A 16,567-nucleotide genomic window follows, 5' to 3' on the forward strand; every position below is an offset into this window, starting at 1 on the left:
TGTGTCATGCACGAAGTAGATGTCCTAACCGACTTGCCAAAACTATAGTTTGTTAACAAGAAATTTGTGGAGTGGTTGAAAAACTAGTTTTAATGACTCCAGCCTAAGTGTATGTAAACTTCTGACTTCAACTGTATATTGATTATAATGCCACTGTTGCATTTGCCTCGAGTTTCACTATTTATCAAGGCCACTTCACGCTTATAATGATGTTTAGTATACTGATGTTTTCATCTTTTGACCATGCGTATTGGTGGTTGGGGTATGTTTTGTGTAGTTATAAAAATAAACTGTTACCGTGTCCAACACATATACTTTCTGTTTACTAGTTGAAACAAAGTAACTCCACTAAGAACACTTGAATTAAAAAAATAAAAATGCGTATAGCGTACAGTAACATAAACTAATGAAAATGCTATGGAGTTCTTTGAAATGAAATAAAAATCGTATTCTAATGTTACCCAAGGCCTTCATAAACACAACCAAATGATTATTTTTGCAACAGCATATATAAAAAGTATGAATTACGCTGTTAGAATGTTGCAGTCAGAATGCCTGCTCATTAGCTTGAAGGCGGGGTCCATCAAGGCCCAGCAGTTCTAGTGTTAACAGTCTGGTCCCAGCTACTACTGATAAATCAGCAGCCACATCTCACTGGCAGATCTGGGTCACATTGGCAGCACGGCAGCCTCACACCAGAGAGTCTCTCTCTCCGTCTCTCTCTCCAGTGTCTTTCTGCATATCCATCTCTCTCGCTCTCTCAGCCTGGTGACAGACTGCTGCAGCTGTCAGTGAAACATGGGAACAGGGCTGCAGAGTAGATCCCCTCCTCCTCCCCTTCTCTATGGCAGGGCTCAGGGTGAGCTGGGTGTCTGGTACTGGACTGTACCAGACAGACTCTGATGTAGGTCTCCATGGAGGAACTAGGGGACTGTGGCCCCCAGTGGAGTAGACATTGGACATTTTATAGCCTCCCAGGTAGTCAGAGCAGAGATTGGGTTACTAAATATATGGCGAGATCCACTTGAGAGAGAGAATAAACACATTCACACACCACAGTGTTCCAGAGGGTGTGGAGACAGAGCATGTCTGATGGTTCTTGTCTTGTCCATAGTACAGTGAAGAGGAACAGGAGGAGGGAAGGAGAGAGGAGTGGCAGAGGGTAGACCCATTGGAACCATTTACTGTCCTGCTGAGTCTCCCAGCACACCAGTACCAGATCAGTGACTGTGTTGACCCTGTCAGACCCCTCAGACCCCTGTCCACCTCAGAGTAGGTGTTCAATCACACAGACATGTACTGACCAACCATGATCAATCATAGCCTTTCATTTAGTATGGGACAAATTAGAGGAATGACAGGCAGAGGATTAAGACCCACAAGAAAATATCAATCTATCAATGGGCACTGTACACACAAATCATTATGGTCTGAATCGTAGCCTGACAAACGTGTACACAAATCTGCATTAAAACTTGACATCATTGACATCAATGCATGATTTATACAACACTTATTACACAATACGAGTTTTGCGTACGTTTCACAAGTTCAGATTGTGAAAAACAATAGGAAGTCTCTTACTGGATGATGTCCTTGTGTCCGTTGCGTGCGGCGAGGTGCAGCGGAGTGTTGAAGCCTGAGTCTGCAGGTTCCTTACTATTCCCCTCTAACAGAGCCACCACCATGTTACTGCTCAACAACAGCTGAGCAACCTGACAGAAGGGAGGTCAAGAAAGTCATAAAGCCATGGAGACAGAAGAGGAGAAAGGGAAATTGAAGGAGAGAAAGAAGAGAGAGAGCGAGAGAGAGAAGAGAAAGTGAGACAAGGGGGGGAGAAGGAGGGGTGATAAAGAAAAGACAGGGTGATGAGTGATGGCTTCAACTGTTACCAACACATGTACATTTCATGCACTGTTAGGACAAGGGATAATGCACACACACAAGTTTGAAACCTTTAGGAGTCCTGTGATTTGACATGGGAGGACCCACAGGTGAGTGTGAGGTAAAACAGGAGTGGCCCAGTGGCATAAACAACCCCACACATCTGGCCCACACACTAGATGACACCTCAACACTCACTGACTGACTACTGCTGCTGGGAAACTGGTCTGGGACAGAGGACAGGAGGAAACACAAAGGGACAGAGAGGAAAAAGGAGAGAGAGAAAGGAAGAGTGGAAGGAGAGAGAGAAATAGAAATAGGGAGGGCCTCGCCACACCCTGGCACCCAACACAGCAGCTGTAGCCCAAACACACACACAACACACACAACCCACACACAACACACACACACACACACCACACACCACACACACACACACACACACACACACACACACACACACACACACACACACACACCACACAACACACCACACACACACACACCACAACACACCAAACGTGGAGCCAGTGTCAGCATTCTAAATCAATCCTGGAGGACAATCGTTACAGGCTAACTCTCTCAAGTCTCATTTAACAAACACACAAGCACACACAAGCTGACCAGCAAACCTTCCAGTAATAGAAGTTACAGACGGACTTGCCAATACTTCCTCTCCAGCCCACATCCAGATACATAAGAATGAAAGACAAGGGGATTTTCCAGCCCAGTAGGAGAGGAGAGCAGCCTTCACAATGAGTGTGTGTGTGTGTGTGTGTGTACTATTACATCACCCTGGCTTGGTTCGGCTTCACACTGTCCTATCCAAACTAAACGCTGCTGCAGCACTATTTGGGACCAGGGACTTTGATTGAGGCAGCGCACAGAGTTTTAAATACACTCACATTGGCTTGGTGGTATTTGAATGGCTATAGGAACTGACAAGTTCATATACAAAGCTATTGTGCGCTCAGGGAGAGAGATGTTTCTGAAATTGTCAAACTGGTTTAATGATGCAGGCCTAAACTGCCCAATTCACCATTAAGTCATAGTTACCAAATGTACATTTGAGATGGAGAGTGTGAAAAATGAGTGAGAATAACTGTGCTCAAGGGAGAGAGAAAGAGAGAGAAATTGAGAGTAGAGAGGGAGAGAAAGAGAGGAGAGAAATGTTTAGAGAAGTAAATGTGCTCTAGTAAGAAAARCAGCATGCTCAAGGATGAGAGAGACTGAAAGAAAGACAAAGTAAAGAGTGCAGAAGTGAGATGTATTTGATGGAAGAGGAGCAGTTGTGACAACGCAGTCCATCCCAGCTCCAGAGGGGTTGTATCTGTCCAGCTGTGACCACTGTCTGTCCAGACTAACACAGGCCATGACAGAGTTACATCACTTACACTCCCACAGCAGGCTGCAGCTCCCCTGTCTGTCTCTGTGAGCCTGGGCCAGCGGTGGGGGAGGAAACACACACACAGTCTTACCTTGACTCTACCGAACTCACAGGCCAGGTCTAGGGGGGTCTTCTTGGTTTTGTTGATCAGACAGGGGTTGGACTGGTGCTGCAGCAGCATCTCAGACTGAGAGAAACAGACAGACAGGGAATCAACACAAACACACATATTAACACACACACACACACACACAGACAGACAAGATCAAATACCATACACACTGTCACCGGTGCCATTAGAGGAGTAGGTTATGTTATGTGGATGTGGTCATGCAGATAACATTACAACACACATAGCCAGGGAGATGATGTCAGATGTTTCTATCAGCACCTGGTGCTGCCTGCCGTATCCAAGGACACAGAGTATTTGGTGAAAACAGACAGTCCATTAGSCCTGGTCATTCTGCTCTGGGAATACATAYTAGACTAGAGGACCGGAGGCTGTWACAATCAAATGGGACTTCATGGTCTGTGCAGATAAATGCTTTTCACACAAACTGTGGTCCTAAAAGGCTTACAAATCAATTKATGTGGCGTAACCAGAACACATCCTGACAATGCTTGTAGGATAGTTCCTGATCTATTTCCCAATTATTTGAATTCCATTTAGTTCGTTTTTTCTTTGCGCTCAATGCGCATTTTCTCTAAAGATAAATCAGATCAAAGCCAAACTGTGCAATGTAGTAGGGAGTTGTAGTTTCCAACAGGCCAATATTCTACATAGTTCAGCACAGGAAATGTGGGTAGTTAACTACAATGACCATAATCCATTGCATGCCTACTTGTCCCGTCTGTGTGGGGCATACACAGAGGGAGCGTGCAATTTAGAGCAGTTACGCGAGGCATCTCTAGCTGAAAACGCACCATCTACCGTCATGGGTCTTTTATTCATTGTTTTATTCTGTGTTGTTTAGGCGAAAACCATGACTTTTATTATAAATCGGACCGAAACCGAACCGACTTATCACTCAGCACTACAGGGGGTGAGACGGGGACGGACGGACGGGGTTAGTAACAAAGACAAGGTTCCTAATCCCCCTAAACCTGATCACCCCAGATCACCTGACTCCCCATCATTACCCCTCAATCCTTACAAATCCAATCCCTCATCCTGCCTCGTTTTTCTCTCTCCCGCCTCTCTCTCTCTCCAATCCAATCACAACATGCCTCTCCTCTCCCAGCTTGCTACGTATCCCCTAACCTCAATCCCTTAAATGACTGTACCACCAACCACCACTCATCCTACTCTATCCCTGCATGTCACATCTGTTTTGGGCTATGGCTGTGATTTGTTGACAGTTTGTTTACTGTTTAAGATTAAGTGGACTGACCAAACATGACACACACTATCTAAATCTCAGATAAGTGACCCACAGTAAACCAGTATCAGCTTCGTGGACAGAACAGCATACATTCCACCCATCCAGCAGAATGGGGATTTTGTTGACAGTGCTAACGATGGCTGTGTGTAGAGTCATGCCTGTTGTGTAGAGCTCAGTGTGTGTGTGTGTGTGTGTGTGTGTGTGTGTGTGTGTGTGTGTGTGTGTGTGTGTGTGTGTGTGTGTGTGTGTGTGTGTGTGTGTGTGTGGTTTGTGTGTGTGTGTCTGTGTGTGTGTCGTTGTGTGAGTGTGTGTGTCTGTGTACTGACCACGTCATAGTGTCCGTACTGTGCGGCCAGGTGCAGGGGATGTGTCCATCCTGTGAGACCCCATTGACTCCAGCTCCGGCCCGCAGCAGCATAAGGACAGAGTCAGCCTTGCCCTGCCATGCAGCATAGTGGAGCGGACGCATACCTGCAGGAGGCAGCACATCTTATGATCATATACAGTGGCGTGCGAAGTATTCACCCCCTTGGCATTTTTCCTACTTTGTTGCCTTACAACCTGGAATTAAAATTGATTTTGGGGTTTGGATTATTTGATTTACATAACATGAGGATGCAAAATATTGTTTATTGTGAAACAAACAAGAAATGTCCAAAATAACAGAAAATGAGGGTGCATAACTATTCAAGTCAATACTTTGTAGTAGAGGTCGACGATTAATCGGAATGGCCGATTAATTAGGGCAGATTTTCAAGTTTTCATAACAATCGGAATCTGTATTTTTTTTAATAATACTTTTTTTACACCTTTATTTAATCTTTATTTAAGTAGGCAAGTCAGTTAAGAACACATTTCTTATTTTCAATGACAGCCTAGGAACGGTGGGTTAACTGCCTCGTTCAGGGCAGAACGACAGATTTTTACCTTGTCAGCTCGGGGGATTCAATCTTGCAACCTTACAGTTAACTAGTCCAACGCTCTACACACTGATTACATTTGCACTCCACGAGGAGCCTGCCTGTTACTGCGAATGCAGTAGAAGCAAGGTAAGTTGCTAGCTAGCATTAAACTTATCTTATAAAAAACAATCATCAATCATAATCACTAGTTACTCACCATGGTTGATGATATTACTAGTTTATCTAGCGTGTCTGCGTTGCAATATAATCGATGCGGTGCGTATCGTTGCTCCAATGTGTACCTGACCAAATATACTAATGCCTTTCTTAAATCAATACACAGAAGTACACTGCTCAAAAAATAAAGGGAACACTTAAACAACAATGTAACTCCAAGTCAATCACACTTCTGTGAAATCAAACTGTCCACTTAGGAAGCAACACTGATTGACAATAAATTTCACATGCTGTTGTGCAAATGGAATAGACAAAAGGTGGAAATTATAGGCAATTAGCAAGACACCCCCAATAAAGGAGTGTTCTGCAGGTGGTAACCACAGACCACTTCTCAGTTCCTATGCTTCTGGCTGATGTTTTGGTCACTTTTGAATGCTGGCGGTGCTTTCACTCTAGTGGTAGCATGAGACGGAGTCTACAACCCACACAAGTGGCTCAGGTAGTGCAGCTCATCCAGGATGGCACATCAATGCGAGCTGTGGCAAGAAGGTTTGCTGTGTCTGTCAGCGTAGTGTCCAGAGCATGGCGGCGCTACCAGGAGACAGGCCAGTACATCAGGAGACGTGGAGGAGGCCGTAGGAGGGCAACAACCCAGCAGCAGGACCGCTACCTCCGCCTTTGTGCAAGGAGGAGCACTGCCAGAGCCCTGCAAAATGACCTCCAGCAGGCCCATTCTTCAAGGCAAAACTGCTCCAGCTCCTTGGATGGGTCCCACTGGTGTACAGGAATCTTTAAATCATACCACAGATTCTCAATTGGATTGAGGTCTGGGCTTTGACTAGGCCATTCCAAGACATCTAAATGTTTCCCCTTAAACCACTCGAGTATTGCTTTAGCAGTATGCTTAGGGTCACTGTCCTGCTGGAAGGTGAACCTCCACCCCAGTCTCAAATCTCTGGAAGACAAACAAGTTTCCTTCAAGAATTTCCCTGTATTTAGCGCCACCCATCATTCCTTCAATTCTGACCAGTTTCCCAGTCCCTGCCGATGAAAAACATCCCCACAGCATGATGCTGCCACCACCATGCTTCACTGTGGGGATGGTGTTCTCCGGGTGATGAGAGGTGTTGGGTTTGCGCCAGACATAGCGTTATCCTTGATGACCAAAAAGCTCAATTTTAGTCTCATCTGACCAGAGTACCTTCTTCCATATATTTGGGGAGTCTCCCACATGCCTTCGGCGAACACCAAACGTGCTTGCTTATTTTTTTCTTCAAGCAATGGCTTTTTTCTGGCTACTCTTCCGTAAAGTCCAGCTCCGTGGAGTATATGGCTTGAAGTCGTCCTTTGGACAGATACTCCAATCCCCGCTGTGGAGCTTTGCAGCTCCTTCGGGGTTATCTTTGGTCTCTTTGTTGCCTCTCTGATTAGTGCCCACCTTGCCTGGTCTGTGAGTTTTGGTGGGCGGCCCTCTCTTGGCAGGTTTGTTGTGGTGCCATATTCTTTCCATTTTTTAATAATGGATTTAATGGTGCCCGTGGGATGTTCAAAGTTTCTGATATTTTTTATGACCCGACCCTGATCTGTACTTCTCCACAACTTTGTCCCTGACCCGTTTGGAGAGCTCCTTGGTCTTCATAGGGCCACTTGGTTGGTGTTGCAGACTCTGGGGCCTTTCAGAACAGGTGTATATATACTGAGATAGTGTGACAGATCATGTGACACTTAGATTGCACACAGGTGGACTTTATTTAACTAATTATGTGACTTCTGAAGGTAATTGGTTGCACCGGATCTTATTTAGGGGCTTCATAGCAAAGGAGGTGAATAATGCACGCACCACTTTTCCGTATTTTTTTATATATTTTTTTATAATAATTTTGTGAAACAAGTAATTTTTTTCATTTCACTTCACCAATTTGGACTGTTTTGTGTATGTCCATTACATGAAATCCAAATAAAAATCTATTTAAATTACAGGTTGTAATGCAACAAAATAGGAAAAATGCCAAGGGGGGTGAATACTTTTGCATGGCACTGTACAATACACATATAAACAAACACAAGACAGACAGACAGTGAGTGATAGACAGAAGTACAGTAGACATTTTTGGGTTATCCATCTGAAAGCTGATATTAAAATCGCAATGTGTTCCACAGATGGAACTAATAGAATGTACCAGCTGATATACAGTAGAATCACAAGACAATGTATGCGTCACTAATAAAAACATCACAGATAATATGAATTAAAGGCGAGTCTGTTTGTACTGAGGCACATTTTGCTAACTAGTCTGAGATCTCAAGACAAAGTGTGCCACCAATAGAAAACATCAGATATAATGTCTGTGCTGACTGAGATGATCTCACTGAGACCTGTGTTAGCTGTTTTGCTAGCTGATCTGAGAGCAGGTGATAAATAGTGCTGTGTCTCACCGTTCCTGTCCTTGATYTCKACYGTGGCCTGGGCCTCCAGCAGCACAGACAGCAGGTCTGTAGTTCCGGTCAGAGCAGCATGGTGGAGAGCTGAGAACCTGAAGACAACAACARACAYAAAGATGACASAGGGATATAGCACAGAGGCACAAAGACAACGGAGAAGAGGAAATGGGAAGATGACATTTGGAGAGATAGTTCAGTACAGACATAGTATAGTTGAGTGAAAGACACAATTGAGAGGGCATTGGGATTGTTTGGCAATGGGGAGGCTTAGAGGCCAATGGCATTGCTTGTGTCTTTCAACAGTAAACAACCCACCACCAGCACTCAGACAGACAGAGAGACAGACAGACAGACAGACAGACAAACAGAGAGAGACAGAGAGACAGACACATAGAGAGACAGAGAGACAGACAGAGAGAGACAGAGAGCGACAGAGAGACAGACAGAGAGAGACAGAGAGACAGACAGAGAGAGACAGACAAACAGAGAGAGTCAGACAAACAGAGAGAGACAGAGAGAGACAAAGAGAGACAGAGACAGACAGAGACAGATAGACAGAGAGACTGCCAGAGAGCCAGTACTCTTCCATTAGCCCAATAACACACCACAGCCCTGGGCTGTTAGTCACACACTCATCCTCTCACTGGTGACGATTCAATTAAAGTCTGCATGTGATCTGATGGTAAAGTGAATGGAAAACAACCTCTTCAATATGTAGAACGAGGCCACAATATAAAGCAAAGCCAGGCTCATCCAGAACCCTGCTCTGGGCTGTGGGCTGAGGGCTGTGTTATTGGGCAGTACTGTAGTGTAGAAGCCAGCCAGCCAGTAGTCTAGGATTCACTAGACACCAGGAGACATGAATAACAGGAAAGATAATGGAMCTGGAGGCTTTGGCTCAATCAAGACCAGACTCCCCCCATCCTCATCCAGACAGTCTCTCCCCCCTCCTCCCKTTTTCTCTCTTTGTTGTTCAGCTTTATCTGTTTTGGGGAGAAAGGGAGGGGGGTATGGGGMTAGTAAATAAAAAATMAAAGCCCCCAAACTGTGGYAGGGAGGATTTGGCACCCCCACCATCATGTTTTATGAGTGCCATGACGTGTGTGTGTTGTCGGGGCATGCCAACACAAAGTGTGGCCTCTAGAGGTGACTCAGCTCAGAGGGGAAGAASGACTCAACTCATCAGGCTGGTGAGTAACAATCCTGCCTCCAGCACCACCGTCAAGTCCAAACACCACAGATATAAATCTCCCATCTCYCACACACACACACACACAGGTCCAGGCCGCAGCCACAGCCTGCAGCCACCACCATCCACATGGAGAGAGGGAGGAAGCTGCCAGAACATAGTATACTGTACAGCACCCTAACCATAAATAACCAGACCAGAGACACGAGAGACGGCCTGCACTCTAGAGAGAGAGACCGCCCGTACTATAGCGAGAGACAGTCGGTACTAGAGCGAGAGACAGTCGGTACTAGAGAGAGACAGTCGGTACTATAGAAAGAGACAGTCGGTACTATAGAAAGAGACAGTCTGTACTAGAGAGAGACAGTCTGTACTAGAGAGAGACAGTCGGTACTAGAGAGACAGTCTATACTAGAGAGAGACAGTCTGTACTAGAGAGAGACAGTCGGTACTAGAGAGAGACAGTCGGTACTAGAGAGAGACAGTCGGTACTAGAGAGAGACAGTCTGTACTAGAGAGAGACAGTCTGTACTAGAGAGAGACAGTCTGTACTAGAGAGACAGTTGGTACTAGAGAGAGACAGTCTGTACTAGAGAGAGACGGCAGTCCGGTACTTAGAGAGACAGTGCGGTACTAAGAGAGACGGTCGGTCTAGAGAGAGCGGCCCACTAGAGAGAGACAGTCTGTACTAGAGAGAGACAGTCGGTACTAGAGAGACAGTCGGTACTAGAGAGACAGTCTGTACTAGAGAGAGACAGTCTATACTAGAGAGACGGTCGGTACTAGAGAGAGACGGCCCGTACTAGAGAGAGACAGTCGGTACTAGAGAGACAGTCGGTACTATACAGACACTCTGTACTAGAGAGAGACAGTCGGTACTAGAGAGAGACAGTCGGTACTAGAGAGACAGTCTGTACTAGAGAGAGACGGTCGGTACTAGAGAGAGAAGGTCGGTACTAGAGAGAGACGGCCCGTACTAGAGAGAGACAGTCTGTACTATAGCTGTACAGGGTGTTTTGGAATAAGTGGTGCCTCAGTGGGCATGTAGCACTTCCTGTCTCTCTACCAGAGGGAGTTGTGTAATATGAAGGGAGGCTGCGGGGTTCTGCTGTGTCTGGCTACAGTAACCGACAGGGCCAGGATCATCTCTAAGAGTAATGGAATAGAATGAAAGAGAGAGGGAGGGGGAGGAAGAGAGAGTCTAATCCCTCTGTTCAATCCAGCAGCCTGACAGAGGTGATAAAATAATCTGACATTCAAAATGCATGTGTGAGGAGCATCTCTGCAAACAGCCTAGTTATRAGGACAGCTTCTAAAATCTAAATAAACCATGTCTGTCTATTGGTTGATAGGAAACAAGTTTGCTCCAGTCCAAAGTCTATGGAGGGACAACAGAGTAAAGACAAAGGCCTACTGTAAAAACGGAGGTATTTTACACATATGACAACGCAAATAGAAAGGTATCAAGTTTGATGATGCGATACTAAATACGGCTTACCTGGAGGCTTCTTAATTAATTTCATAGAGTATCATAGACTGATCTTACCATTATGTCAGCATATTATAATGGAGTTACCGTGAGCTGCGCTCCAGGGATTCCTCACACAAAGAGAGTCTGAAGAAAGAGCACAAGTAGATGGAGACTAGACATGCAGGGAAAGAAACTGATATTTTGTGTGAATAATACCAGCTGCTGAGGCCCAGACTAGGGATGAGCACAAGTGCTGTCACGATACAAGAATTTTGACTTGGATACTGATACCAGGTTTAGTATCACGAGTGGTGCAGCAGTCTAAGGCACTGCATCTCAGTGGTTCAATTCCAGGCTGTATCACATCCGGCCTTGATTGGGAGTCCCATAGGGCGGCGCACAATTGGCCCAGCGTCGTCCGGGTTGGCCGGGGTAGGCCGTCATTGTAAATAAGAATTTGTTTTTAACTGATTGCCTATTAAATTTTGTTTTTAACTGACTTGCCTAGTTAAATAAAGGTTCATTTAAAAAACCTCTATACCAAAATGATAACACGGCAAAAAAGCAGAGAAGATGTGATTTTTCCCAGTTTGTTCGGCTTTAAAAAAAAGATAAACTAAATTAGATGTTCTAAATCACAACAATGACTAAACCACATCAGAGGATTACTTTTAAAGTCTGGGAAAAATGGAAGACGTAAATATGTTTTAGTGTGATACCCTTTAATTCAAGTGCTTAACCCAGTGAATCCTGCCTCTATCCTCTGAGGTAGAGCTCGGTTTCCTTCCTAATGCAGCAGGGTTTATTTGGGCCATGGGGTGGGGATATATTAAGTCACTCAGGGCCAATGGCTTTACACAGGGCCCAGCCATGAAATAGGGACGTCAGGAGAGGAGAGAGGGAGGTGAGAGGCGGAGGTACACAATCCCTCCTCTGTCTTCCTTCAATTCTTCTCCTGTTCTCCCCCTGGCAGGACGTGAGAGTCAGAAGAGAGAAAGGCCCTTGAAAAGGCTCTGTGTTCAAAACAGCAGGTCTCTCTCCCTGTCAACCCCGCCGTCTCTCCCTCTCCCCTCTCTAGAAGAGAACAGGGACACCTTACCTCATCACTCTAGCACATCACTCAAATGAAAGAAAGAGAGAGAGAGGGAGAGACAGAAGAGAGGATGAGAGAGGAGGGAGATATTTATGGAGGGAGATGGAGAGGGTCTGACCTGTCTCCAATCAGGCCCCTCAGTACCAGGTTGGAGTGCTGTCATCCCTGCAGACTGGAATGCACTGGGGTAGTATATCACCCACCTCAAACAAACAAACACAGACACACACACACCCGCTCTCACACAAGCAAGCAAACACGCACAGGCTCACACACACTCTCACACACAAGCAAGCAAACACACACAAGCAAGCAAACACACACGCTCACACGCTCACACACACACACACACACACACACACACACACACACACACACACACACACACACACACACAACACACCACACACACACACACACACACACACACACACACACACACACACACACACACACACACACCACCCCATAACACTACTCCACACTGCTCCCAGCCAGACCAGGGACAGTGAGAGAGTTACAGTCTCTCAGAGCCAAGGCACCATCCTGTCAAATGACATCCCTGCTGATAGTGTCACATTCCCCAAGGTGACCTGGCCAGTCTAGTATCTCTCTGTCTATTTGACTGACTGGCTGACTGGGAGGTCAGAGGCTAATAACTTCCTTCCAGTCTGGGCTGTGTGCTAATCGTTTCAGCAAACAGAGTGGCCTGGCCTTGGTCATCTAGGCACAGCATCAATGCTCAATAGCTCTGTGTAGTATAGTAGTAGAGCCAATGAAATGGCTTGGAAACACGGGAACTATGACATCACTTTTAGCTACATTTCAATGGTGAGGTCTTTTTTTGGATGCCTTTGGTATCTTTCCTGTGTTCCTTTATAAGTCAATGGATTTTATATGACAGTACAAGCCGTCTGAATGAAAACATTTCAGGGAGTTTTACGAGCGCAGGTTCAGACACGCTGTTTCATTCTCTTAAATACACAGTCTTTCACACACACACACACACACACAACCACAACACACACACAACACACACACAACACACAACACACACACCAACCACACACACACACACACCACACACACACAACACACACACACCACACACACACACACCTTCCTCCCACAGGGAGCTGTGTTGACATACACTTCTAACATGGCATGGATGTCAGCTTCTATGGTAGTTTAGAAACAGAGCAGGCTTTCTGTCCAGCTCTCAGAGGGAGAGTTAGTAGTGTATAGTCCTCTCCTGCCAGGGTTGGTTCTTTCCCTCCATTGCTTCAGATGACAGGGGTGTGTTGACGGGTCCTGGCAGTACTGCCCTCGTGGACACACAGACACACAGGCCAGGGATCCAACCAGTCCCCACAGACAGGCACAGCCATTCAGCCAGGCCATTCCAGTGCTGCTCTCCATGGAAACTGCACCCCCAACACAGACCAAAAGCTGGAAAAGTTCATGGAGACTCAAATACATATTTGTCTCACAGGGTTGCAGAAAAGAGACCCTTTATATATTACAGCACCAGTGTTTGTTCAGCATGCCTTTCTCTGACACCACACACAATCTCTTTCTCTCTCATGCATGCTAGCACATACACGGAAGAGGCAAATAAAGTCTACGGAAATGGGATGAATGGGTGCCAAGCACTCTCTCACAGCCTCACACACCTTAATAACAGTTGCGTGAGCTGACCAGTTGGCCAGTTTATTAGGTACACACCCCGCTCACGAAAATGGTTATCTCCTACAGAAAGTGAGTCACGTGGCCGTGGATTACTTAATAAAGCAGGCAGACAGGCACCAAGGAATTCAGTTACTGCTCGACTAAACGTTAGAACGGGTAAAAGTGACCTAAGCGACTGAGTTTGGTATGATCGTTTGTGCCAGGCGAGCATGTTCAGTTTCTCAGAACGGCCAGCCTCCTGGGCTTTTCACACCAACAGTGTCTAGGTTTACAGAGAATGGTGCGACAAACAAAACACATCCAGTCAGCAGCAGTGGGCGAAAATGTAAAGAATTGTGCAAGTCAACAGGCCATAAAGAGGCAAATAGTGCGCAGTACAACAGTGCAGAACAGCATCTCAGAAATATACAAGTCGGGACTTGTCATGATGGGCTATTGCAGCAGACGACCACAGAGGGTTCCACTTCTATCAGCTAAAAACAAGACGACGCGGCTCCAGTGGGCACGCCATCACAACACAAAACATCGCCTGGTCCGACGAATCCCGGTTCCTATTGCGTCATGCTGATGACAGAGTCCGGATTTAGCATAAACAGTATGGGTCCATGGCCCCATCCTGCCTGGTGTCAACGGTACAGGGTGGAGGTGTAATGATGTGTGGAATGTTTTCCTGGCACACGTTAGGTCCTTGATACCAATTGAGCAATGATTCTATGCCCTGAAGAATTCAAGGTGTTCTGGAGGTAAAGGGGGGTCCAACCCGGTAGATGTGTGAACCTAATAAACTGGCCACTGAGTGTATATCAAACTATGTCCACGCCTACAGTAGGGGATGAGTAAGACCCTTTCATCATCCTCTCATACAGGTCTTCACCTGAACAACATTCATAGTACTACATACTAAAGAGCCAGTCTATCCCGCTCACTACTGCCAAGACTGACTGAACACTTTCCATGATTGCCCAACAACAAAGTGTTTAGAAAAACAAACAGCCCACAATATACATGAGTGATTACTGTTGTAAACATAATTGTTGTGTGCTGTGCTTCAACATGATAGCGTATGGCCTACTAATGGAGCGTAGACTAAGCTATAGGACATGAGACTGAGTTGTAGTGAAAGATGAGGGGTCGGGTTCCTGCAGTAGTAGAGTCTGTGTTTAACGCTAGAGAGAAAAGCAGAGCAGTGCCAACAGCACTGATGAAATATGAAAGACCTTTCCCCCCACTTGAAATTCCATGTCCCCACGGGGGCCATTAGAACCGAGCAATACACACACACACCGCGCGCACGCAGCCTGAGCAACACACAGCAAAGACACAAATTAACACTCTTCCGACATGCTAATGTTGAGCCCACATACACTAATATACAAAAGTATGTGGAAACCTTCAAATTAGTGGATTCGGCTATTTCAGCCACACCCATTGCTGACAGGTGTATACAATCGAGCACACAGCCATGCAATCTGCATGACAAACATTGGCACAAGAATGCCTTACTGAAGAGCTCAGTGACTTTCAACGTGGCACCGTCATAGGATGCCACCTTACCAACAAGTCCGTTCGTCAGATTTCTGCACTGCTAGAGCTGCCCCGGTCAACTGTAAGTGCTGTTACTGTGAAGTGGAAAAGTCTAGGAGCAAAACAGCTCAGCTGCGAAGAGGCAGGCCACACAAGCTCACAGAACAGGACCACAGAGTGCTGAAGCGCGTAGCACGTAAAAATTGCCTGTCCTCGGTTGCAACACTCACTACAGAGTTCCAAACTGCCTCTGGAAGCAATGTCAGTCACAAGAACTGTTCGTCGGAAAGCTTCATGGCTGAGCAGCCGCAAACAAGCCTAAGATCACCAAGCGCAATGCCAAGCATCGGCTGGAGTGGTGTAAAGCTCCCGCCATTGGACTCCGGAGTAGTGGAAACGCGTTCTCTGGAGTGATGAATCACGCTTCACCAGTTCGCAGTACGACAGATGAATCTGGGTTTTGCGGTGGCCAGGAGAAGGCTACCTGCCCGAATGCATAGTGCCAACTGAAAAATTGGTGGAGGAGGAATAATGGTCTGGGGCTGTTTTTCATGATTCGTGCTCGGCCCCTTAGTTCCAGTGAAGGGAATTCTTAACGCTACAGCATAAAATGACATTCTAGACAATTCCAACTTTGGAGCAACAGTTTGGGGAAGGCCCTTTCCTGTTTCAGAATGACAATGGCCCCATACACAAAGCGAGGTCCATATAGAAATGGTTTGTCAAGATCGGTGTGGAAGATTTGACTGGCCTGCACAGAGCCCTGACTTCAACCCCACTGAACACCTTTAGGTATGAATTGGAACGTTGACTGCGAGCCAGACCTAATCGCCCAACATTAGTGTCCGACCTCACATGCTCGTGGCTGAATGGAAGCAAGTCCCCGCAGCAATGTTCCAACATCTAGTGGAAAGCCTTCCCAGAAGAGTGGAGGCTGTTACAGCATCAAAGGGGGGACCAACTCCATATTAATGCCCATGATTGTGGAATGAAATGTTCAATGAGCAGGTGTCCACATACTTTTGGTCATGTAGTGTATCATCATCATCATCAAGCCTTCAACTCTGTTTCCAGCCATGTTTTTCCTCTCTGGTGCACTAGTTATAATTCCCGGACGCGGTAGTTGTCATCACTGCATTGAGTTGTGTGGCAGCTTTTGTAAACACTCCCATCTAAATCGGTCACAGTCCCGCCCTCTACGCCAGACAAAACCCACCCTGACCCCGGCCCCCTCAGGCTCCGCCTCTGAATTCCTGCCCCCCCCCCCCCCTGGAAGAGCTGACAAGGAGAGAGGGGGGTTGGAGAAGATGCATAACAAGCAGTAAACCATGGCCAGTGCCTGGGGCCTGGGGGGGGGGGGGGGGCCTGGGCTCTGATATATGGTGCGCCAAATGTCCTAATCTCTGGACCATTTTACAGCCATCTCA

At 46.3% G+C, this 16,567-nt stretch overlaps 1 protein-coding gene across 1 annotated transcript in view; it reads right to left on the minus strand.

Annotated features, from left to right (window-relative positions):
* LOC111981200 (caskin-2) overlaps positions 1-16,567 on the minus strand; it is an 84,284-nt gene that overhangs the window by 21,068 nt on the left and 46,649 nt on the right. The window contains 5 exon segments of the mRNA XM_070449664.1: positions 1,585-1,715; positions 3,363-3,458; positions 4,980-5,020; positions 5,023-5,124; positions 8,169-8,266. Of these exon segments, the coding sequence (XP_070305765.1) occupies positions 1,585-1,715; positions 3,363-3,458; positions 4,980-5,020; positions 5,023-5,124; positions 8,169-8,266 (468 nt within the window).

This window comes from Salvelinus sp. IW2-2015, linkage group LG20, assembly GCF_002910315.2.
Source record: "Salvelinus sp. IW2-2015 linkage group LG20, ASM291031v2, whole genome shotgun sequence".
In the NCBI taxonomy this organism is placed as follows: Eukaryota; Metazoa; Chordata; class Actinopteri; order Salmoniformes; family Salmonidae; genus Salvelinus; species Salvelinus sp. IW2-2015.